At 30.8% G+C, this 25,410-nt stretch overlaps 1 protein-coding gene across 9 annotated transcripts in view; it reads right to left on the minus strand.

Annotated features, from left to right (window-relative positions):
* LOC130899588 (uncharacterized) overlaps nt 1–25,410 on the minus strand; it is a 152,088-nt gene that overhangs the window by 6,100 nt on the left and 120,578 nt on the right. For 6 of the 9 annotated variants that reach the window (XM_057809636.1, XM_057809634.1, XM_057809637.1 and 3 more), the window contains 8 exons: nt 8,724–8,833; nt 8,294–8,452; nt 7,696–7,811; nt 6,638–6,849; nt 6,385–6,555; nt 5,925–6,151; nt 3,021–3,303; nt 1,654–1,852 (listed from right to left, as the gene is read on the minus strand). In XM_057809636.1, coding sequence (XP_057665619.1) covers nt 1,654–1,852; nt 3,021–3,303; nt 5,925–6,151; nt 6,385–6,555; nt 6,638–6,849; nt 7,696–7,811; nt 8,294–8,452; nt 8,724–8,833 — 1,477 coding nt within the window. Of the gene's footprint in view, nt 1–1,653; nt 1,853–3,020; nt 3,304–5,924; nt 6,152–6,384; nt 6,556–6,637; nt 6,850–7,695; nt 7,812–8,293; nt 8,453–8,723; nt 8,834–9,503; nt 9,682–17,244; nt 17,447–25,410 lie in introns of those variants that run through there. The other 3 variants (XM_057809633.1, XM_057809638.1, XM_057809632.1) reach the window with 3 other exon arrangements.

Raw genomic sequence — 25,410 nt, forward strand, 5'->3', positions numbered from 1 at the left:
GCTGTAATTTATATTGACTGTTCCCAATATTTTCTAATATTTCGCTATTTTATCATAGAATTTTATAAATACTCTTTTCTCGACAATTTCTTCCATATTTATACTCCTTCTTTAGTTTTTATAATCATCTACCTACATACAGTAATCCCTGCTATAACACGGTAAATTGGTTCCATGTCGCATATAAATTAATCATGTTTAATTGCTTGTCGGAAGAAACGATTTCCAATCTTTTAAACGATTGAAATTTTTTTGGGATTTTGCTTTTATTAAGCAACTATAAGAATATATAAGAATATTATTTTGATTGCATTCTTTAAACATTTTTTTGTTTTTGGTATTAACGAATCTTTCACACGTGAGGATTTACTTAACGCCTGCATCGATCTAGAAATTCTAGACATTACAACAGTCCTAATTTTAATTTCATTTTGTAAAATTGTTCATATTATTGACTAATTTAGCTTCAGATCCTTTGCCATCACTGTTGATTTTTTACCACTATTTAGAGAAAAACACTTCTTTTTTTAACTTGGGTTTTGTTCCCTTCTCACTTGTCATGGCTTAAAACTAAATATTTTATTTAAAATAAAATTTTGACACCTTTCAATACACAAACTTCGTAAAATGATATTATATCAACACAATATACACTCGTGCAAAACTAATTATGAACTGTACAAATCATTATAAATTTCACAGTATGTACAAGAATATAATGTTGGATATCCCCACATTATATGGGGGAATTCCTGTGTTATGGGGGGGATCAAAATATGAAAATATGTAATGAGAGTACAGTGTTATAAGGGGATTACTGTATTTATATTTCAAGTCATTTATTTGTGTAATACAATTCATTTTATTTATACACGATTATTTTGACACTCTTATTGAAAATGAAAAATATTTTAGCCAATACAGAACCTGAAAGAATGTTAAATTTTATAACTGGATTGTGTAAATGGGGAATTGATGTTAGCGACTGTTTATTTATTGGTAGTTCGATTGGTTATTACTTTTATGATGGAACATTAAGATTTTCTCTAAAATACCTCGCAGAATAAAATATATTCAATGTGGTTCGAAATTAGAACATCTCCAAACTTTTCGGGACAGTTATAGAATATCTTGAAACCCAGAAATTTGTCAAAATGGTGCAATTATATGGACAACTTATTGCATCTTTAAATTTCTTGTACCATAAACTAACGGAGATTATATAAAGGATGAAATAAGACAGACTTGTAAGAACACTTTAAGAAGGTTCGAACCTTGGGTTAATGTATATAGTTTCAATTTCTTTTACTTCTTTTGCCTATATTATATTTTTTGAATAAAATACTTTGTTATTGCTCCTATTATCATTAATGCACAATAGAATTATGAGAAGTGTGATATTGAATTTCTTTTTAAAAAAATACATAAAATTAATAAAAAACTATGTATGTTTCTTTGACAAGCTATTGTGTCTTAAGAGAATAATGTGACTTAATTTAATTGGTTTTTTTATTTTTTTAATGAAATCTCAGTCTCCCTTCTAAGTGTTCTAGACTCAAGCAACTTCAGATAACGATATCTATCAAAAAAATTTTCAACTTTCTTATAAATGTTTTCCCGGTAATCCCATAGAGCAATATTATTAGAATTTACCTTTTCATTGCCTATCATGCACTCATCAGGAAGATTTTGTACGCATAGGACCATATCTTTATTAAGGCCCATATAGAAAGCTGCCAAAATTATACTGGTCATTGATCGCGTGTCATTTGTGATTACAAGTAATAACACTTTACTTTTGTCCAAAGCTCCTTTCCACTCCAGTACGTCTGAAGAATTGCTTCGGACAAATCTACAAAAATTAGAGAAATATTGGATTTTACATTTTAATAACAAATTTATTTGTTTTTATTCTAAAATCATTCAAAATTTGTTCCCGGAAATCTTATTTACTTAGAAATCAAATATATATATTTTTGTTTATAGTAAAATTTAGAACAGAATACATATATATATATATATATATATATATATATATATATATATATATATATATATATATATATATATTTTATTATAAATATATTATATATTTGTATTCTGTTCTAAAATTCACTATAAACAAAAATTATGTAATTTTAAAGTTAAATAATTATAAAATAAATTCATATGATTACAGTGCTTCGCAAAATTAACGCTTAAAATTACATTATAATTTCTCTCATTCGACGTCTATGTCCCAAACATTAGGTTTATACTGAAATAGTTTAAGTATAATTTCAAGGGTTGCTAAATTTATAAATCATATTACAAAGAATCAAACATTGTAAAAAATTGTAATTTATGAAATTTTAAAAAATTGTCAATACTGTGTATTGCCACCCCTTACCAATATGTAAAAAAAGGTTCCTAATTACATCTAGATAAGACTGATACCACATTTCTGCCAGATTTAATGATACCTCATTGTGGTTCCCAGTACGGCTCTAATCTCATCATACATATCATCACACAAGTGTTCAATGCGGTTAAGATCTGGATTTCTTGTGGACTAAGTTGCAATTTCTACTGAATGGAGGCAATTTTGTGATATTCTAGCCACGTACGTGTTTCCTACAAGGATGCATTGGTGCTAAAGCATCTATTATGTATTGGGCAACTGGTCTGTGTGGTTTTCCAGATAAATGCAACCTCAGACCAGTGACACCAAAACTTGACTGATTATTAACTAAAATTTCCTCCAATAACATTTCCCCAAGGTCTCCACAGTCGGGTAAACTGAAGATGTTGCTTAGATAAACTGTAGTAACATTTTATCTGTTTAAAAATATTATGAGGTCAATTTAATTTGCGTTAATTTTGCTATGAGGTATGTTCCTGTATATTATATATTCTGATATATATTTTACTAATATGAATATTGTAAATCTTGAAGATGTAACTTTGTAGAAAAAATATTTTTTGTTTTTTTATGATTAAAATTTTTAAAAAGAAATTTCACAAACTTGTATAATACTAACTTGTCATCATCACAGCCTTTTCCCAATCGACATTCATCACTCTCCCTCAATACAGGATTGTAATATATCAGCCCATGCTTTTTAATTAAAGGTATAGCTATCTCACTCCTCCATTTGTAATTGGACGACATAGATCCTCCTAGAAAAATGTCGCTGTTTGGTATTGAGTCAACGTCTACTTCAGGTAGCGGAGTTTCTATTAGACAATTGACATATGTGTTGTTTAGACTACAGGTGTTGTTGTTTGTTGTACATTGCCGTTGAAACGGTTGGGCTGCCCATACTAAAGGAAATTTATAGAACATAAGATGGATACAATTAATTTTTAAAAGTTGTTAATTTTATATGTAGAAAGAAATAAAGACCATGCAATAATGATGATTCTATAATGAAACTGCAAGATTTGAAAGACTTTTTATCTTTCCCTCAAACCTTGTCAAATAAGTGAATTATCTATAACACAATTCATTCCATACACATTCTTGAATAGAAACATTGGATTTGTAAAACCATTTAGATTTTTAATTTCAGTGATGAGAGAGTAAAAGTCAATGGCCGATTTACTGCTGTGATCTGACAAGAGCTCATATATTCAATGTGGTTTGGCAATTGCCATTGGAGCAAGGTATGAGGACTAGAGAAAGAGTACAACTGATTTTTGAAAAAGATAAGTACTTATTTTTAGGAACTGAGATCTGGCGTTATTGATTTGTGATGTATTATGAAAGTTTACAATATACACATTACCACAGATTAAATGAATTTAGCTGATAATGCACACAAATTCTATTAATTATATTCGCAGGAACAAACCGAAGAAGAAAACTTAAGAAGCATAATCGGGAAAAAGAAAAGAACAGGGACCAAAAGAAAGGAAAGAAATGATAAAACCTAAAGGATTAGAAATACAAAAAAATTAAGTACAAAAATCCTCAGATACAGAGGCAGAGAAAGACTATCTAAATCCTATAAGATAAGAGATCCTATTAAAAAAAAAACAAAGAAAACAATAAAAAATTGAGCTGAATAGTTGAGTTGCAAAAGTATCTTCTCACACTATAAACAACTAAAATTACATTGAATGAAACATTGATTTATCACTGAGATGCAAAATAAAATGTATTTATTTTCTATGTAAGAATAATAACAAATACCTCGAATTTTTTCTGTGATATGCTGATGGGAATTAATGTAATTGAAAAAAATAATTTTGTTTCAGGATTTATTTCTCCTCTGATAGCAACTGTAAGAATTACCTTCCACAATATTAAGCTATAGTCATTACAGGAATAATCAGTTCTCTAATACTTCAGCCTTTATATGTGCTGTTGAAAATGGTAAATAATTTTGTCAGAAAAAGTCCTGACATCCTGACAAAGTTGTGTATGCCGAACTGTTTACTAAAGCTACACAAGAAACTGAAATTTATTTTGGATCTCTGAAGATGTTAATTTGGTTATAAAAATACGCATTAGGTAATGTAATCGTGAATGTTGGTATGTGTGAATATTATCCATTGTAATATACAATTGGGCTTGTTACGTTTTTCTTGTAGTACAGTAGAGTGTTTGAAGAAATTAATTTGTTATCCACCTCCCACTTCCACTTTATTTGAGAAATTTAATAAAACCTCGGAATGTTTTCGAATTCTTGCTCTACCTATCTACACTTTAAATGAGTAAATTTATGGTGATTTTATTCTTAATATTCACTGGTTTATGGATTTCCTTTTGTTTTAAGCAAATTTCGTATGATTCCTGTTTGGTTATATTTTAAAATATAAATTCAGTTTGTTTCCTTCCCGTTTCCTTCCTCATTTTATTATTTTCCTGCAGCTGCCAGGTTGGAGTTTCAACCACACACAAAGGACTCAACCAGTACATCACTAACAAATTCAACTCAACAAAAAATCCCAGTGTTATTTTTAATATATGTACATATAAATCTTAATGATTTTAGACCAATAGTAAAGTTCAGCGATACGAGAAATACTTTTGGATATGCCCAAATGAGCACCTAATTCATTGTCATGCAATAACTTGTCATTATCATCACAAAATATGTTTGTATAAAATATTATTGTCAACCTTAAATGTAGGATACAAATCAGGTTTATGTGAAACCTTTTCTATCATAGAAGAATACCAAGCATCTGGGTTAAAGTACTTAGGTGAATAATGGAAAGTTCGGAGAAAGAACGGGATGAAGAAGGATGGGACATGAATCTCTGGTACAGGCTCTCGTTCGCAAGATTACATGACATGAAGTAGTAATTCTTGCCGGAAACGAGAGGGATGGCGAAAAATAACTACCCGCTACCATAAAGGATAGAATCACCACAAATTTACTTTGATTTAGAGTGTAGATAGGTTAGGTTAACGGTGTTCTCCCCTTTTCAGCTGAGATCCACTCGGAGGCCTTATGCCCATTAGAGTGTAGATAGGTAGAGGAAGAATTCAAATACATTCCAAGTTTTTATTGAATGTCTCCAATGAAGTAGGAGATCGATAACAAATTAATTTCCTCAAAAACTCGAATGTTAGAATAAATAAATCCTAAGTGACTACTGTGCCACAATATGTGACCAAAGAATATTCAAAATGTTTGAAGAAAAACGTAACAAGCCAAATGGCATGTTACACAATGGTTTGATGAATTCTAACTTAAAATGATTATATATATGATTAATTTTTGTGTAATATTTAAAAATTGCAATGATACAAGCTATAATCAAAATATAAAAAAAATGAACACTTTTGAAAACTGAAATAAAAAAAATTAAATATGAATGAAACATCTAATGTTAGGCATATATACCTAAGGTGTTATTAAAAACAGATTTAATAAAAACCCTAGTCTTCAAAAGTGCGCACTTCCAAAAGATCGTTGTATAATAAACTCTACCATCTGCAGTGCACATTTCGCAGTTGTCGGGCGTCGAAAATTCCGCCATCAAAGCACAGAACTTCTCAAAGCTAATGGTCGAATTGGTTCGGCAACCGTTTTGCGTATTGAAATAGTTGCAAAGTTGTGTGATTTCCAAAGAACGTTTAGTCAGTTTTTCAAAAGCTTCCAGTACATTTACAAGCTTCATCTCACCTCCATAGGAGTCATATACTTCCCTCAGTTTCCTAAAAAGAAATAAAAATAGTTGTGATATTCAAAATATAAAAATAATGTACTTTAAAAAGTAGTTGAAATTGAACACTCGAACCCATTGTTAAATTATAGACCACTCGAGGACTGAATGTATAAAAATTGAATGGACTGAAGAGATCATCACAATTGAGACACTGGGCGGTTGATTCTCTATGCTACAGTCACCATATAAAGATTAAAATAAATACAAAAAAAATTCATTTACCTAAGTTTGCATGTTATTTGTTCCTCCGCACTAGTTCCATTCGTAGAGGAGTTTCTTAAAATATTTGCTGTACATTGCAGAGCAGTAGAAAGATTTGAATGAACTTTAACACCTTTACTTTTTACTAAATCTAATAAAATTTTTTGGGCATTCACTAAATCCCTAAATTCCCTGGAAACAAAATAAGAATATTAATCATTAGGTTAAGTGAATATATTTTAAAATGTGCTTTTATAGATATTTATTCAGTTACCTATCAGTAATGACTTCCCCCATAATTGTTTGGGCCCTTTCATAAGGTTGTGCAACCACTACAACACATCTGCCAGATGCTACGAGATAAGCAACTTCTATCATACCGACTGTACTCCTAGTTTGACTGTCTATCACAAAAAGTAGCACTGAAGCTGCCTGTTTTGCATCATATTCTTGTGCTACTAACTCTGGAGCCCACATTGATACTTGCTGTTAGAAAAGTTTACATTAAGTATACAGAGATAATCTAAAAATGATCTTAAATATATAGCCTTTATGTATATAGTATCACAATGTTTAAACTATATGCTCTGATATGCTAAGTTCATATTCTGCCACCAATACTAAAATAGTTATAGTAGAAAGAATACTCTACATCTCAGTTGAAGAATACATTATTCCATTAATGACCAAAACTTTTTTTTAAAATGTTTTTTAATTGATATTGTTTCAAAATAGTTTTGAAAAAATAAATAATCATCAATAGAGCTACAGCCAAGCAACTAAAGTTGCTTCAGATTACTTAAGGAGTAATTTTTATTAAGCAATTCAGGATTTAAATTAGGATATAATATAGGTGCTTCAAGCATGCCTTTCAGGCCCATAGCATGGAAGCGATTCCCTTCTACTCTTTCCTATTTTTTACTTTTGTTTTCCAGTCCTGAATGCCTCTCTCTCTTAGTTCTTCCATCACCTCTGCATACCATATTTTCCTTGGCTTTCCTTCGGACCATAAATAAAAAAGATATAGCTAAAATACGAATAAGTTTTCTCTGAAAAAAGAAGCAGCTTCAGTTGCATCTGTATTGTAAACTATTGTCAACCCTGTTCATTTTTTAGTTTCATCCTTTTAAAAGTTCCTCCAAAAATTGAAAATTTTTTATTCCTAGAAAATTATGTCATTCAACTTTAGTTGCAGTTGGTCACTAATGTGTTAATATATTGGTTGGATTTTTCTAAAAGGCTGTTCATGTGTAATTAATACACTGTATTAAGTAATTTAAAGCATATGAAACATACAATTTGAAGTAATTGAGAATTGTGAATAATACTTACTGGATTATAAAAAGTAATACCCTGTTTTTCAAGTTCTGGTATAGCTGTATCAACCCGCCATGTAGTTGGATTACAGGAACCTCCCAAAAAGACATCACATTTACTATTCTGACATTCTATGGAAATAAGAAATAATAATTAGTCAAAATGCAATATTTCAATTGAATATGTATAAATTTATATTATTCTTTCTGTATAAAACAACTGAAGAAATTTTAAATTGTGTATCTACTATTTAAGATAAGATTATAATTATCTATCATTTTACTATCAATTTTTTATCAATTTATAATTGAATTAATTTAAATCAGTTGCATATTATATATTTCAAGTAGTTTAGATACTTTTATATTGCTTCCAACAACACTAAAATATACCTTTCTAAGAGATAATATTAATACATATTAAAATAGTTAATGAATTTTTATAGAAAATCGTTGAAATTGGTTTGGTATCATACATTTTAACGATATTTATAATATATAATTAGATTTTAAAAAAGCTGTCAAGTGTGAATATATGACTTTTAAAATGAAATCATTATTAAAAATTACTTGTTTTAATCTAGAAAAATGTTAATTGGACTGTAAATACTTACTTATTGTATTATTAATTTTAGGAGGTGTAGGTCTTCTCTGTTGTTTGGGATGTTGATTTTGCATTTCCTTAACGAAAACGCAAAATTCCCCAAAGGTGATGTAGTCTGTAGCACCATTTCTCCTACTGCACTGTCTTGCACACTGGAGCATTTTTGACACTGAAATGGGAAAATCTGAGCAAAAAAATCACTAACGTGAAAACAAACATAATTTCTCTAACCTAGATTTGATTTTGGACAAATCATTTTTCTAGGTTAATTTTTCGATTACCCACAACACCAATCACATCATACTTCCAGCTGTGATACCTACTGAATAGGTAAGGCCATGTGAGTGTGATAAGACAGGTTCGTAATAAAAATATATTTCATTTCCAAACTATCGGATTTATTGAATTTTGTGTTCAAATTACGTAAAATTCATATTTACCTTGTGATTTGGACGGAAACAGTTTCATATCATTAAATAAGGCCTGTACAGATTCTTCCGGAATGTGTAGAGTATCGCCTAATCGAACGCAGATGGCATTGTACACCTCCCTGAAAATAAAATAAAAAAATATCTTATTCAATATGTTCTAGTGTTGATAATAACATGTTTTTAGAATGACTAATACATATTTTTTGAAATATTTGATGGTTTCAAGTAAAAATAATAAACCAATCATTCTTAATGTTTCAAATTAAGCGAAATTTTGTGATGTTATTTAACTAATAGAGAGAGAAATACGCCAATCACTTTTAAATAAAAGGTCAAGTTCCAATACAAAGTATAATCTTTTAAACTAATACTTTGATTATTCGTTTACATAATCCTTAATTTTTAAAACTAAAATAATTGAATATATCCCTAGGAGAAATATACAAATCCAAACGTATACATGAACTTATTGTTTATGATGAAGTTAAAATTGTTTTCTCTGTTTGTTTTACGTCCTTTAAATTATAAATATATATATTTCATAATTATTTTCTTCTGAAATTTGATAACCTGTTATATCATTATCAGAAGTTCAAGAAATTTGTCTATGGTGTGACGGTTTAGATGATTTTCTTATAAATGATTTGGCCTATTTGTTACGGTAAAAACATAGTGAATTTTAATTATTCTTTTATGTTAGGTAGATAGATAATTAAAATTGTATAAAGCTGTATTTAGATAAAATTTCAGTTTATTACCATCGAATTATGGATATATTTAAAAACGTACTTTACTGTTTCTTTGGATTTTGTAGGCCATGAATTATGTATTTGTTGCTGGACCATTTTCTTGAAAATTCAACACAAATACCAAGTATCATTTAAAAATAAAAAAGCACTTCTCAGAAACGAACGATAAACTAAATGTACCGTCGTTACTGTTGTACAGAAGGGTAATTCAATTTTTTATCTATATTGGCACAGAGATTAGATACGACTATAAACAATTTGTTAAGACAAAAATCAATAACAAAAATATATACTCTAGTGTTGGAATTTACTACTCGCTATAGATAATTTACACCGATACCATCTAGGTTCATAAAGTTCAAGATTTATACTCGCTCTAAAATTTTCAATCAAAAATTATAAAATTCATATGAAGTATTTAGAGAAAAATAGTTTCAAATGTAACAAAATGCGAGAGAATACGAAAGAAAAGTAAAAAGGCTTGAAATTTTTTTATGTACAATATGTGAAAATGCTAGTTGCTTACAAATCTTGATTGTAAAAGAAATACCTACTACAGTTTGAGCTAATGTATAAAGTCTGGAAATTATTTAAACGTTCAGCTTTTTATAATGATATTGTAAAACGATTTAAATGGTCTAGATGGAAAGAGCTTTAATCTAGATAAGAGTAATCTGTTTCACGTAGTCAGCACAGGTCGACACAATATTACGAGCGTTTCTCCTCAAGTATTGAGATATGGTAACACTGATGTGAATATATCATTTTTAATGGTGAACGCACTCGTATTTTTATGCGATGATTTTTTATGACTTCCGACGTAGATGCCAATCAACTCGCCTCGACTTTTGGTGATTAAGCACCATCTCCAGCCACTGTGTTTTGCTGGTTTTCCCAATTCAACCGTGGTCGCACTTCGCTATAGAATGAATTTCATGAGGGCCGGCTGATGTGCCAGAAAACATCGATGCTGTGCGTAAACTGATATTGCAAGATCGTCATGTGACATACCGTAAGATTGAGGCATTCTTGTTATTAGTTCCACTCGCATACATTCAGCACTGCATGATCATTTGGCTGTTAAAATATTTGTTCGTGTTGGATACCACATAATTCGACAATCACTCAAAAAAAGCTCGTATAGATTTGTGCAAAGAAATGCCGAAAAAATTAAATAGCGGTGGTTCAGAAGACATCTATAAGATCGTGACAGGAGACGAATCAAGGATCTATACATATAAACCCGAAACTAAACAACGATCGACTGAATGGGTTTTTCGAAATGAGCCAAATCCAACAGAAATTATATACGAAGCACTTCGAAGCAAATGTTCGCTTATTTTTTCGGAATAACTGGACCGTTAGAGCAACGTAGAACGGTCAATGCTCAAAGGTTGACCAGTATTTGTTTGCCAGAAATGGAAGAAGAAAAAATCAGGTCTCTCGTCGTGCTCTTATGTTCAGTGGAGATCAGATGATTAATCTTCGACGATGAGTCTTAAAATTTACTATTACGTCAAGTTTTTGCATCCTAACCTAAAAGTTCAAACTTACTATTCATGGGTATATCATGGGTTATGTTGCGTTGAGAATTATGTTTTTAAATATTCAAATACGAGCTATACAAACTGAACATACCGTTTTTTAGTGCAAAAGAGAATTCGTGCCGAATGGAATCTTGAAAATATTGTGGAAACTAGTTTGGATGATTGGAATTGTAATTTTTTGACATATTTATATTATTACGATAGTTTCATTTCTCTTTTATTGCTGAAACTTTACATTTTTATAAGATATGTAAAAGTGATGAAAATTTTATAGAATATTTCAATATCAACATTTGTTGCTTCTTTTTCTCTTTCTTCTCTTTATTTTGCTTCGTTGGTGATTAAAGTGAGTGAATCTGCAATATCTTGACACAATTTTGATTTGAATTTTGAAGTACTCAAATCCTTTTAAAACTCAAAACTTATTTAAAATGAATGCATATTTTGTTTTGAGCCCATTTATGACAATACAATAATTTCATAAATCCGTGCAAGGATTCTGATCAAGCCACAAGGCTTAGGGATTTTCTCTGGATATGGAGAAGCGAATCAAATTTATTTAACTGACCCATTGAGGAAAAAAAACGTTTTACAAATTCATTTATATATGAAATTATACTGCATTTTTCTATTTTTGTAAGATATTTTAGAAAATTTCTATCTACTCTACTTTTAGACATTAGTAAAATTAATTTCCATTCATAAATACATAGTTGCTTTTTCAAGTCATTTTATTTCGTAGAAGAAAAGAGAAAAACAATCGTTTTTTGGTGAAATGGTATTATCTATTTAGACATAGCTTTATTTTGGCTAATTGTAGGACTTTTTCGTGATTTAGATTACATTATTTAATTTTTTTATTGTCACGAATATTGATTTCAGGTTATTCACCTCAAATTCAAGAACTTTTAATACTTAGTTACAAATAATAAAGTTTATACATAATACCACATCTCTATAAATAAGTTTTCAGAAAAACCGCAGTTTTCCCTGTTGAATTATTAGTTAGACAACATGCACACCAAATGAAATTACTTTCATTTCATAACAATCATTTTTATGAAACTATTGTTTATAATAATTGCTTGTTTCAGAGTGTAAATGTAATATTTGGGTCACGTTTAAAACGAAGAGGTCATTTACTATTTACATATCAAATCTTTTTCTTGAATTATAATCTTTTTGAAACAAGCCTTAAATTTGAAAAGAATATGATTAAGACTCAAGTTTGTATGTGTGAGAAAAGCTACTTTTACACATTTCTTATGTTAACGTTAAGCAAATAATCAGGTCATATTTGACAGACCCGGATCTAGGGAGAGGTAAGCCGGGGCCCATGCGGTTGATTTCCACGACATTTAATTTGTATTCATCTATAGTTTGCTAGGTATTTCATTTTCAACATTCTTGTAGAACATGTGTTATCTTTGTCCTACAGTTATTAATGAAAAAACTCCTACCGTGAAAGAGAGTGTAGAATGGAGAAGACGTACCGCTGAATTTGTAGGACTATATGGTCGTCCGATTACATGAAAATTTACAAAGTTGCATACAAAAAATATTTTCCTAAACAAAAATTTGGTGTCACTATTTGGATATATTCTGAGCTCCAAACAAATTCCTAGGACAATTCTTATTTCGAGTTCATTATTCTACTATTTTAATGGAAACCTGACTGTTAGTTAGACAAGATAATCTCGATAACCAACAAAATACCTACGCACATTATTAGCTACCCCTATTGAGAATTTTCACAGAAGAAAAACATGATATTGATCAATTACGTTGAGCAAATGATAAATACAGAGAAAGAAAAATGGAGACCGATCTTACACTGGGCAAACAATATCGAATCAGATGGTTGCCATAATGGTTAAAACTATTTTAAATTCCATCGCAAGACTATTCATTGCATATGTGTCCCATATATAACAAATGAGTCAGTAGTTTGATACGTAAAATAGAACTGATAATGATTTCAAATAAAAAAAAGTTTTATTGAATTGATTATAGAGACATGAAAGTACATTTATCAATAGGCTCTAGAAAAATTGATAGCCAGAGTTTCAGAAAGGAATGAGCTGGCTAGTTGACGCTTCCCTGAAATATTACGGGTTTTTTATTAGCCTGGTAAAACTAGGAAGTTTTAAATTGTATTTGGAATTATTCAAAAAATATTTCCAGCTCCACTAATCTGTCGTATATTATAAAAAAATATATTAAATTCTCTGTAATTGGAAGCAATTAGTCACTAAGATTGTATTAAATTATTTGTCAGAAGTACTGGAAGCCATATCATACTATGGCAGCTAAATAAGAGGCAGGTCATCTCGCGGAATCAATTGAGTTACTTCAATGGACGATCTGGCTACACTTTTAAGGAACAGCCTTAACTTTTATTTGATGATATTAGAAATGTAGCAGATTGCAACTGATGTGGGCGTATGATATGCTTGTAACTACATTCGTAAGTTGTGAGCAAGTTATCTGCTATATTATATAATCCAAGATTAATAATCTAGTTCACAATCAAAGCAATAGAAAATCGTAAAATTAATTATCTTGGAACAATGTCAAAAGGTAATGTGCAATAGAAAAAGTATCATTAATTTTTTCAGACTCTATCTACCCATGTAGGAGTGTTTTGTATGGAAGCACTAAGGAATATAAGAAAAATATACACGTGAGCTTGAATACAAAAAAAAATTAGAAGCAAAATTAAGATTGAAGAAAGTCTGTGATGAAAAATTATCGGCTAGAGTTTGATGAAATGCATAGTTAATTTCTAGAGAAGGATTAAACAACAAAAACAAATATGCATAAATATTCTCTGAAAAGTTGTATAATTCGACCTTGAAGTAACGAGAAAATTAATTTCACTTGCATTCATTAGGTGTACTATGAGTTTGAATGGCTATTATTTATAGTCCAGGCGCTGGATGAAGTTGAGTATGCAAAATGTGAGGACCGGCAGCTATGCCCAAATTCTTTTACTTAAGATCCTAAATAATGGAAAATCGCCATATTGCCGGCAGCTGTGGTGGCCCCTTTTCCTCACCCTTCACTCTGCTCGGCACTATGCTGAGTCCTAGCGTAGATTAGTCAATAGAAAAGAATTTGTAGTCCATTATTTTTGCGTATCTAAGTAATAATATTTAAGTTTTTTTTTAGTCGAGTGTTTTATTTAAATAAAAGACAATGTCACTTCAAGTGACAAATGTAGAGAAGCGAACGTTTATAAATGGTTAAAAAGCAACAGATCTCAAAAAGGAAAGAAAATAGAAAGTCATGCAAACTTTACTGCACAAAATTGTTCCTGGCATGGAGCAATTTATATTAATGAAGAGAATCAGCATTACTAAAGCAGGAGAATGCCTCTACTTCCACCTCCTGTATAGAAGCAAATGTTTCAGATAGCCAACGTGTTCGTCGTTCATCAAGGAATGAATTAAATCTTGATATAAATCAGAAATGTTTAATTTGTGGTAAACAAACAAGAAATAAGAACTGTTTTTTATGTTCTGAAATTTCATCAGCGGATCAAAAACAAGATGATGTTTTCACAAAATTTGTTACTAGCGAACAACCAACTAATTTATTTGCAATGGAATATCATGATTATTTGCGACTGCAAAGAAATTCTGAAAATCCAGCAGGTAGATCTTCAAGTGAAATACCACATGACATATAGTTCTTCCAATATCAATTGCGGATTATAAAAACCCTTGCGACAATTTTTTTTGATCTACCATAGGCGTAGATACCTCATTTTATAAATTTATTATTTTTATAAATACTTTTAAAAATATGTTTCGAATGAATAGACAAAGCGAAATTGAGAATTATATTGGTAGTGAACTAGTGATTTCTGTTCGTATAGTCGATTTACAATTTGTTAATCCTGACTTTTATTTTATTCCAGCCTCAGTAATCATTAACAAAAAACTGTTAAAAACCGATTCATCTAAATTTTACTTAAGTAAGGAAATAATATGTGTATTGACTTTACTTCAAACTAATTACCATAACATTAAAAATCCCCATAATTTTTACTCATTGCATTAATTTTAAATATTTAAATTTGTATATCAACATATTTTATACTACTTAGAGTCAGTCAATATTTAGCCTTCTCCTAAGCACTTCTTAAGATGCTGGTGTGCTTGGTTTCTGTTTTTTTGCACATCTGTTCATATGTTTTGGCATTTTTAGGCATGATGTCTTTTAACCTCGTTTACGTTCCCTAACTAATCTTAACACATCCTGAATTCCTAGTTATTTTCTAATATACTGACTTCTTATTTTATCTCTAAGGCTCACTCTCTTAATTGTTCTTAACGTTTCCATTTCAGTAATTCTCATTATTTTTGTTAATATTTCGGCTCTTGTTTCCGTTACATACGTGAAAATTGGTCTTAAGCATCTTGTGCGAGAACATATTCGTTAAGTTCGGTTTAAACAGGGTACCAGACGTGAACTGTGCCCTTTGTGTACCCCATTCGTCTATTAGAGCTTAGGTAGTCTTTTATATGACGCAAATAATCTTGTCGCCATCGAATTGTCCTTAACGATTCGGTTATTGCCATCCGTTTATTCAGTTTTTTGTGTTTAAAACCACTGATAATACTTGACGCAACGTTTCTAAACTGGTATAATTATATTCTGGATAATCTGGTTCCTTTTGCTTTATAACTCCTTATGTTGCAGCTCTTTTCTCCTTATATAAACTATAAATTGTCCTACGTATAAAATTTTGAGTAGCTTTATCAACTGATTTCAGTTTTCCTTTATATATTTTCCTTTTTTAAACATTCGAATTTATTTAAAATAACTTGGTGTGTTTGTATATTCAAATCATTATTATTAAATTTATAGCTGTCTTTTTACACTACAATGTGCAATTTCTTTCGCCCAAGAAATTTATTAATTAAATGAATCTCACCAAGCCACGTCACTGCTTATCGCAGACTGTCTAGCAGGAATATTTCAAAGAAACTGTGTGCATACACCTTCCGACAGCTTCGACCAATAGAAATGCATTCATGTTTACGATTCGATGTCTTCATTGGTAAGGCTCTTGTGAGAAATTACATATTGATTGTATTTCTTTATGCAAATTGCGTAAATAACGATTGTCAGAATAAAAAGATTGATTATTATAATTTTTTTCTTTTATGATATGTTCAAATTTGTTTTCTTTGATTTAAATAATTTTTTTATCAATAATTATTGACTATGACTAGCTGTGAGTATCATAAAACGCAAATGGATATTCTTATTAAAACAATCGTCATAATGATACCGTTACGTATTCAATTCAAGTACTAGATGTCTAAGGGCATGGGGTGTGAAATAAAAACGACTCCTGACAACATTCAGGATCATAATTTGCATGCTTTCCTGAGTTCAAAACCATACCCAGCGCTCGGTCTACTAAAGCATTAAGAATGTGATTGTTGTTCATAACATAGAAACTATAGCACACTTTTCTCCTGTGATTTTACTCGATTTTCCTGCTTTTTTGATAAAAAAAATACCGGAAACGTGACAATTTTCCGATATCTTAAAAATGAAGGCAAGGAATCTGATATATGATTTTTAATATTTGGTTAAAGACACAGAACTTTTCATCGGAAATTTATTAACCGTATTTCCAGTAACTTAAGATGACACAAAGATATAGACAAGACCCAGGGTCCCTAGTGTCCCTAGTAGAAAATCGTAGTACTAAAGAAAAGTAGGAGAGGAAAAGTATGCTAGATATAAACCTCCTCATTATAAAGTAGGTGATAATACATTTTCTAGATAGTCATGTACTTTGAATTTTATGTTTATAATTTTTATAGAATTTTAGATTATTTTGAGTTTATTTTCACAAATTTCAAATATATTGAGAAGATATTTTAGTATATTTATGTTTTGATGTGAATAATATAATTTGATTAAACAATATTATTTGGAACTACTTGAAAAAAAGAACTTCTATTGCTCTATAACAGTACGTAACAAGTAATTATTTTGATTTTTTTTATCTAACTACGAGTTAAATGGAAATACTAAGTTTCAAGATCGGTATTGAGTGAAAATATTCAATATCGATAAACTTAAAGGCATACTTTTACCAAACGATATAATATGGATTATAAGAAAGTGTATAGAATTGAAAAAATGTAAATAAACTAGACAAGCTATAGCATGCACGTAAACTCGTTTAACAAATAATATAAAACTTACAATAATAATATTAAATCAATATAAACATACTTCTTTTTCTTCTGTACCATTATTTTAATGAAATTTCACAAAAACGCGACAACAAACTAAAAGTTATGAACACTAAACTACGAAAAATAACTAAATTAACAGATTCATTTAACAGCGCACAACATTCATTCTGATCGTTTCAGTTGGAACTGACTTAATAAACATTAAAAACCGTGTGTATATATTATTTTATCGTCATCGTTAGTTTTATGGGGAGAGGTTAAAAATGCTATGACCGCACTTTGTAAGTGTTGTTTGAGCTCGAGTTACTAACATTCTATTCATATTATGTTCTATGTATTTACGGATTTTTTTCACATCAAGGAATTATACATGATTACTTTTCAAGACAGTAGTTTCACTTTCTATATAATTTCTTTTATGTACATAGAAATATATTTAATATTACAGCTGGGTAGGTTCCTCTCCGTTGGGAGTATGTAACATGGACAGATTTACTTCTATTTTTTTTCTATTCACAATGAAATGGCGTCCAAGTTTATCTGCAATGTATGAGAGGTCATAGCTGGGTCCTGGTGAGATGTGCGGTAGTTACGGTTTTGTGTGTAGGAATATCAGCTGTGTACATAAGATAGAGTATCTGGCCAAGTGCTCTTCCCTGTGGAACTCCCGACATATTTGGATGTAGTGGTGACTTGACAGTGTATGTTCTGCAGGTAGGATTTTTGTATTGGAAAAAGGTTGTGCGGGAGGTTGGGTTTTCCCAACTTTTGGAGGGGTTGTTGTTTTCCTGATTTTGTATCGTAGTCCAGACCTTGTCGAATACCTGAGCGATATCTAAAAAGGCAGCCGAACAATAATCTTTATCTTCAGAAGATTGGTACAATTTTTTTGTGACTCGATGGACTTGTTCTATGGGGACATGTTGCTCTCTAAATCCAAATTGGTGGTTAGGTTTTAGTCTACTGGCTTTTAGGATCGGTTTGTCGACATAAGTTGGTAAAATTACAAATTTAAAGTTTTTATCTACAGAATATATGTGTCAAACTTTGTTTAGAACCGAGGAATGAAGCATAAAAATGCTAACTTCTGTCCCATTAAGATCTATTGGTTAAATCATTAATTTTATTTACCATATCAAATGATAGATTAATTCTTACTAATCGACTAGTTAATTGGTTGAATTTTTTTAATTTATTCATGTCATTAACAGGAGTAAGTAAGCATGCACAATTCCAAGACAAAAAATTTGAATGATTACAAAATTTGCTCCACACAAACTGTTACAAAGAATTGAATAAAATTGATACTTGACATGATGAAATACAACGCAATGCAATGCAAGTCGCAATATTTTTTTATCAAAAGCATGCGCAGATAAAGTTCAGCTGATTGATTCATGCAAAATCTCGTACTTGCAACATTAGGGTTTGTCGTCATTTTTATATCGCGCAAGTTGTTTTTCTAGGGAAAAATTTAGTAACATTAAGCTTATCAACCAACCAAATTAGATCTCAGATAAGCTGCCTATAGTAAAACTAAATGAAAGTTGATGCATCTAGTAAAATCAATATTCACAAAACATTTCTACGAATAGTTTTTATACGTTTGAGTTCGGTATTATATGCAGGATAGCATTATTTTCAAGAGGACTGACTTGTCCTCGACTATGATCATAGGTAATAGTTATTTTTAAATGACGATCGTTTCGCATAACCGCTTCCGGAAATTCAGTAGCTATGATTATGTTATTTCCTGAGTTTTAAATTACAATTAAAAGATAATAATGTAATAAACCATGAAAACGCGTTTTAAAATATAGTTACGACTAGAAAATTGTCGAGAAAATATATACATGTTCATTTTAAATTGTCTATTCCTGTTTAAGTACAAATGCGGAAATGACAGTGCAAGGACCAAATCAAGCCCTGGATAAACTATCGTTATATATACGTGTGTCTAAAAAGTTCGGTGAATAGTATTAAGAAATAGAAAATACAAATAAATTACTTTTATTGTCCTTCAAAGTAACCGCCATTTTACACAGCTCACTTTCGACAATGTTTATAAATATTCAGGAAACTGGAAACAGAAAAATTCCGCAAGCCTCAGGTGCACGATTGAGAACAGTTACGCTAAGATTGGCATACGCAGATTGCAGAGTGAGGAGGCGCGTTATCGTGCAGTAGAACCCACCGCTCAATCCTGTTCAACTATTGTGGAACACGCCCTTTTGCGTCATAGCAACCGTTTCAAAACTCGAAAATTTCGAATAAAGTGGAGGCACGGTTTGATCCACAATAACGCAATTGATGATTCCATCGTTATCGAAAAAAGCGACCAACATTGTCTTGACCTTGTAGTTTTGACAGCGATCATTTCTGAGCCGCGGGGAAGCCGGTGAATGCCAATCCATTGATTGTCACATGGAAGTCGGTAGCAACAGGTCTGATCTAATATGATGATGGTTAGTAGAATGAATAGATCCCGGTTATACACGGTAATAAAATCTCCAGCTGCTTCCATCCGTTTGACTATCGACTGATAGCATGTGGGGCACAAATCGAGAACAGGTCTTTTTCTTACCCAAATCCATGATGTAAAAACTATAAAGTGTTTTCTTACCGAAGACCAATTTACGACCTCTACTGCGGAGTCACACTTTCCGCCATATTGGCTGTCACCATCTCACTGATTTATATTTATTTACGCTGGGTCCTGGTGCTCTTCCCTGTGGAACTCCCGACATATTTGGATGTAGTGGTGATGTAATCGTGGATTTTGATTTGACAGTGTCTGTTCTGCAGATAGGATTTTTGGATTTCAAAAAGGTTGTGCGGGAGGTTTTTTGTATACGATTGTACTTACTGTTCTGTACAATTTATCAACTTGTTTATGAATATTTCAGGGTTCAAACAGTGAACCACACTTATAATTTTGTTGACCCGGATAGTGGAGCTCATACTCAACATATTGAGAGGATTTGGAGAACAGCGCGAACCAGTATTCCAAGATTCGGATGCAAGGAGGAGATTAGAGGAGTTTAGATTAAGATATAGCAATTACTGTCAAATATTGCATAATTTTTTTATTTTATTACAAAATTTTTTCGAATATGATTTTTTCTTATAATATAATATAATACACAGTTCATTTTCTTTATTTTTGTCATTTTAAGATCATTCATTGAAAATTTCATTTATTTTTTGTTTAAAATACAAATAAAGTGATAAATAGTTACATCAAGAATCAGTTACATAATTTTCTTTGTAAATATTCATTTTTTTCTGTAGACCAAAGAAATAAGTATAATTTGACTATGTACATAAATTTTATGTACCATTATTAACGATAAAACTTGATTTTGTAAAAAATTAAGAAATAAACGTTATGTGATTTTTCTTTTTCAAAATATTCGGTTTTTTTTCTATTTCTCAATCGATTATATCTCAAGAAGTGCATTTATGATAACATTTAAAGTCAGAGAACCTTACGAAATCTTCAAGTGAAATAAACAAACATTTTCCAATTTTTTTTGTGAAGATTAACAAAAAAAATATATGAACCTCGTTTGACGCTTTGCAAAAAAGTTATGAACGAGAATATGCAAGAAAGTGCGTTTATGATCACATTTAAAGTCATAAAAACGAAGATCTAAAAATAATTCATCGAAATCGGATGATTTTTCGATTTTCTAGAACCAAAAAACGAGGGGACCGCGAAAGTATAAAATTACGGTATCGCCATCTAACGAGTAGAAGTATAAAGTGGATTGATCCATTTTGCTGTATATTGACGTAACGATTAGGATTTTGTAAACTACTCCATTTTTTTGGGTTATTGCGATATCACACTTATAGCCTCAATTATAATATTTACTTGTGAAAATAAACAATAATATTTGCGAAACTAGCGCCTAGATTATGAATAACACTGTATTCAACTATTGATTCTTTATTGCGTTAAAGTAGACTTAGAGTTCATTGCCTTTGAAATACACACTTTCTTATGGTGAAAGAATAAGAAACGTTCTTTGGTTCATTTTATATCCAACAAATGAATGAATAAATGTATAGAGGTTCTTTTTAATTAGCGTTTTTTAAATTTAACAATCGCTTAATTTAGCGATAATTTTTTGCTTTATTTCCTGTCATCATAAAGGAGACAGACATATTCAATTTCAAAACATATGAAAAATGAATAAGACAATTTGTAGGCACTTTTTTTCACGATAAATATGAAGTTTATTTGTTATCTCATCAATCACAGTTGATATCAAAATAATCGATTTACAAAATCTGTATCAACGCAAATTGATGAAAATATTTCTCAACGAATTCAACTAAAATGATGTTCCTACAACATGAAAGTATGAGAGAAGGAAACAAGCACTTGCACTTGATTTTAAAAAAATCTATGTCAATGAAGAATAATCACTTTTTCTCTCATGGTCGAGAATTTTAATGGCGTAAAGAAGTGAATGTAATAAGCAAATTAAGTAACGAATATGTCAAATTTATAAGTATGTGTCTGATTCAGCTAGTATCAATAGGTTTTAAGTGATTGTCTATTGTCTTTGGAATTTTAACTTTACGAAATCAAAAATTCTGTTTATTCGAATGTGAAAACACAAGGAGACATCGAATAACTTCAATCATCTGATTTCCGGTTATATAATTTGTCTTAGAATATCAACAGTCATCGTTACGATGAAAAGCAAAATAATTTTTTTCATTTAGTACGGCCAGATTGCGAAATGAGGTGACATGATTAGTTCAAATTATTATTAAGACAATTTTTTTAGAAGTTATTGCTACTGCTAGATTAACGTCAAACTAATATTCTTGTCGATTTTTTAGGGCCGGATCAAGCAACACAACCGAGTTTTTTGGCAAAGAAGTTTGATCATTTCTTTGTATATTTTTGTTGATTTAGCACAATCACTTTTATGGAGTTTAGAATTAGTTCAGTAAGTCCCAATGACATTTCCCTATTCGCAACCTGAGCATTTTAATTCGAACCTTGTAATATGTGTATTATATGATTTTTCATAAGATCAAATTTAACCCGGATTGACCAATAAATAAACATTTTATCGTCCTCAAAGTAACCTCCTTTCGGGTCAAACAAGAATGTCACCGCTTAATCGAATTTTCTGTACACTTGTTGTAAGCCTCAGCTGGGATTGCTGTCGGTACCTTGAGCCAATTACTTTTTATAGCTACAATGAACTCATATCAAGGTTCCCCGAAGCAGATTTTTGAGTATAGAGAGGAAGTGAAGCCAAATCAGGGGAATACGGTGGCTGAGCCATGACTTGTTTCGTCTTTGGTCAAAAAATCATGGTGGAAAGACGCGTTATCGTGGTGAAACATCCATGAATTGTTTGCTCAGAAATCTGGTTGAGAAGATCCATAAGAGATGTTAAGAGCCTCTGCTATCTCTCGAATGCCGATACGACGATTTTCGAATACCATTTTCTTAGTATTTTTTTTTATGTTACTGTCTTTAACAAGCTGATGGGCAAATTTCAAGTGGCTTTGTGCCACTCATTTGTGTTCACGATGAAGTAGTCTACCCAATTTTTCCTGTAACATTTTTAACGATTGCGTTGCCGTGATTCCACTGGAGTTACAAAATATAGGAAGAAAAATTTTACTATTTCTATTTACGCACATACTTTAAAGTCCAGGTCACATTTGTCAAACCAGACTTAGGTCGCTAGCAGTCCAACCGATAGGATATTTTGAGGATGCCAAACTCTAGTGTTTTCAAATTTATGTGACAAAATTCAAAAGGTAATTGCTCGTATGAAATTAAGATGGGTCTTTTCTATAACAAAATTTCCTCAGCCCATTCCTTTCCGAGGTATCACCCTTAAAAGGTGGCCATTTCAAAGAATTTGTGTACATACGCCTTCCGACAGCTTCGGCGAATAGAATTGCATTTATGTTTACGATTCGATGTTTTCATTGGTAAACAGTGGAGATGATGAGTCCAAGTGGACTGATGGTTGGTTAGATGTATCGAATTTTATACTTATTGTTCCTATTTTTTATTTATTGTTCCTCGCATAACTGTCTTGTGCAATTGATATTGGAAGAACTATACTTATAGAGGCATTAGATGAACTGAATCATCAATTAACATCTCACATTTCTTTGTTTACTTTGTAGAATATCCAGCTACTGTCGGAAATCTTAACTTGAAACAACTTTCGACTCACATTCACCACAAAAAATATAACAGGAAGAGGTTTTATTGATACCTGATTTTTTTCGATACAGTCCTAGATTAATTAAAATTCAAATTGTGTGTATCTAAACCACAATATCTGTAAATAAGCGATATCTCCATGATGGTATTCACGAATCTAATCATTAAAATGCAGTGAATTATATTGTAATTGTAATTAAAATTCGATTTTCCATATATTTAACCTAATTTATATACTTGGACTTTTTTTAATTATCCCTTAATAAATGTTGACAAATTTAAAAGTCTTAACTAACCAAATAATTTTGGTTAAGTGTATGATAAGCCATCTCACGACGATCATCATAAAACTCGATAGACTATCAATGATAAGAGAAATAGATTTATCATATCTATTTCATGTGGAAACATTTACTTGAACCATGGATAACTTTATTCGATAGATCTCATCAAGATCTATCTGTGTGTGAAAAGTCATGATGATTCACGCAAGCGAAGAAGATTTTCTGTGATAAAAATATACAAATGCATCATTTTTATAACAAAAAGAACGTCGTTTCAGGAAGCATAATTCATACAAATGGCTGGCTAGCCTTTCGATGCCTCAGCAATGAAGGCTACACTCATGTGTGGGTCAATCACAAATAAAGATTTGTTTCTGATAGCCAAATAATTGAGGCCAGCTCTTAGAGCATTCTTTTGCGATAGGCATGTACCTTCAGAAGATTGGGACGACAGTATCATGGAATATACATGGCGAGCAGAATGTCGTAAATCTGAATCAAAAATATTCATTCATTTCATTAATAGATGAAATCAAAAAAGATTTTCAAATGTAAAAGTTATAGATTAAAATATTTAATTGAAGAAAATTATTTTTGTTTTGTTCATTTCAGTCTATAACACAACCTAACCTGACCTAACCTAACCTAACCTAACCTAACCTAACTTATCCTAACCTTACCTAACCTAACAAAAATTACTAAATTTTCATTTTATCTATTGATTTTTCGAGAAAATGATGCATTAGCATTGCATACTTGTTCCACAAAAACTCTTCTGCACATGCGTCAATCATCATGACTTTTCACACACAGATAGATGTTGATGAGATCTGTGGATGTCGAGTTGAAAATGCAATCAAAGATTGGATCGTTTTTGTTATGTATCTGGACAGTTTATATTTTAAAAGAAAAGAAAATAAACAGTGGGCATTAAATGTGTTTTGTGAAAGTTATAGGATTTTTTGACTAAAGTCGGTAGACCGTGTCGCGATAATTCCTCTCAAAATATATTAAATGACAATCAAAGTGATGTCTGTTTGTAGTGATTCGGACTATTTATCTCTTCAAAAAAATGCTTAAGCTGATATAACTGATATCATTAGAAATTTACAATTATGAAGATCTAAAGCAAAACTTTTTGGATCTTGTTTACAATAGTGGCATTTAGTAACCCCAGACAGAATAGTTACCTTATCCAGAAACAGAAGTATGATTTACAAAAGAAAAGGGAAATACTGTTACTGTTGTGATATTTGAAGCAATGAATCAAAACTATGATAAAGTAGGAAGTCGCCTGTTCATTTTGTGCACTCACATTTAAATTTTTTCCCTGACAACTTAGGACGTATGATCATTTTGCGAAACGTCATCATGAATGTTGAGATGAGAATATGTTGGCGGATTAGGATTATTCTTAGTCTGTAATAAATGTAACTGACCGCAGAAAACACCAAAAGAGCCACAATTTGTCATTTTAAATTAGTTTCTTATTGTTAATTCAATTTTGTAGTTAGTATTTCCAAAAACAGATGTGAAACAACATTTTTATTACTGTTTCTATATAACGATTACCTAAATAAACAATAATTGCAACAAAGAATTAACAACTTTCGGCCGGTGTACAAAAATCGTGTAGCTAGTGGAAATATTCTTAATTTTCTTTGAAGTACCATTC

Source organism: Diorhabda carinulata, chromosome 11 (genome assembly GCF_026250575.1).
Source record: "Diorhabda carinulata isolate Delta chromosome 11, icDioCari1.1, whole genome shotgun sequence".
Lineage (NCBI taxonomy): Eukaryota > Metazoa > Arthropoda > Insecta > Coleoptera > Chrysomelidae > Diorhabda > Diorhabda carinulata.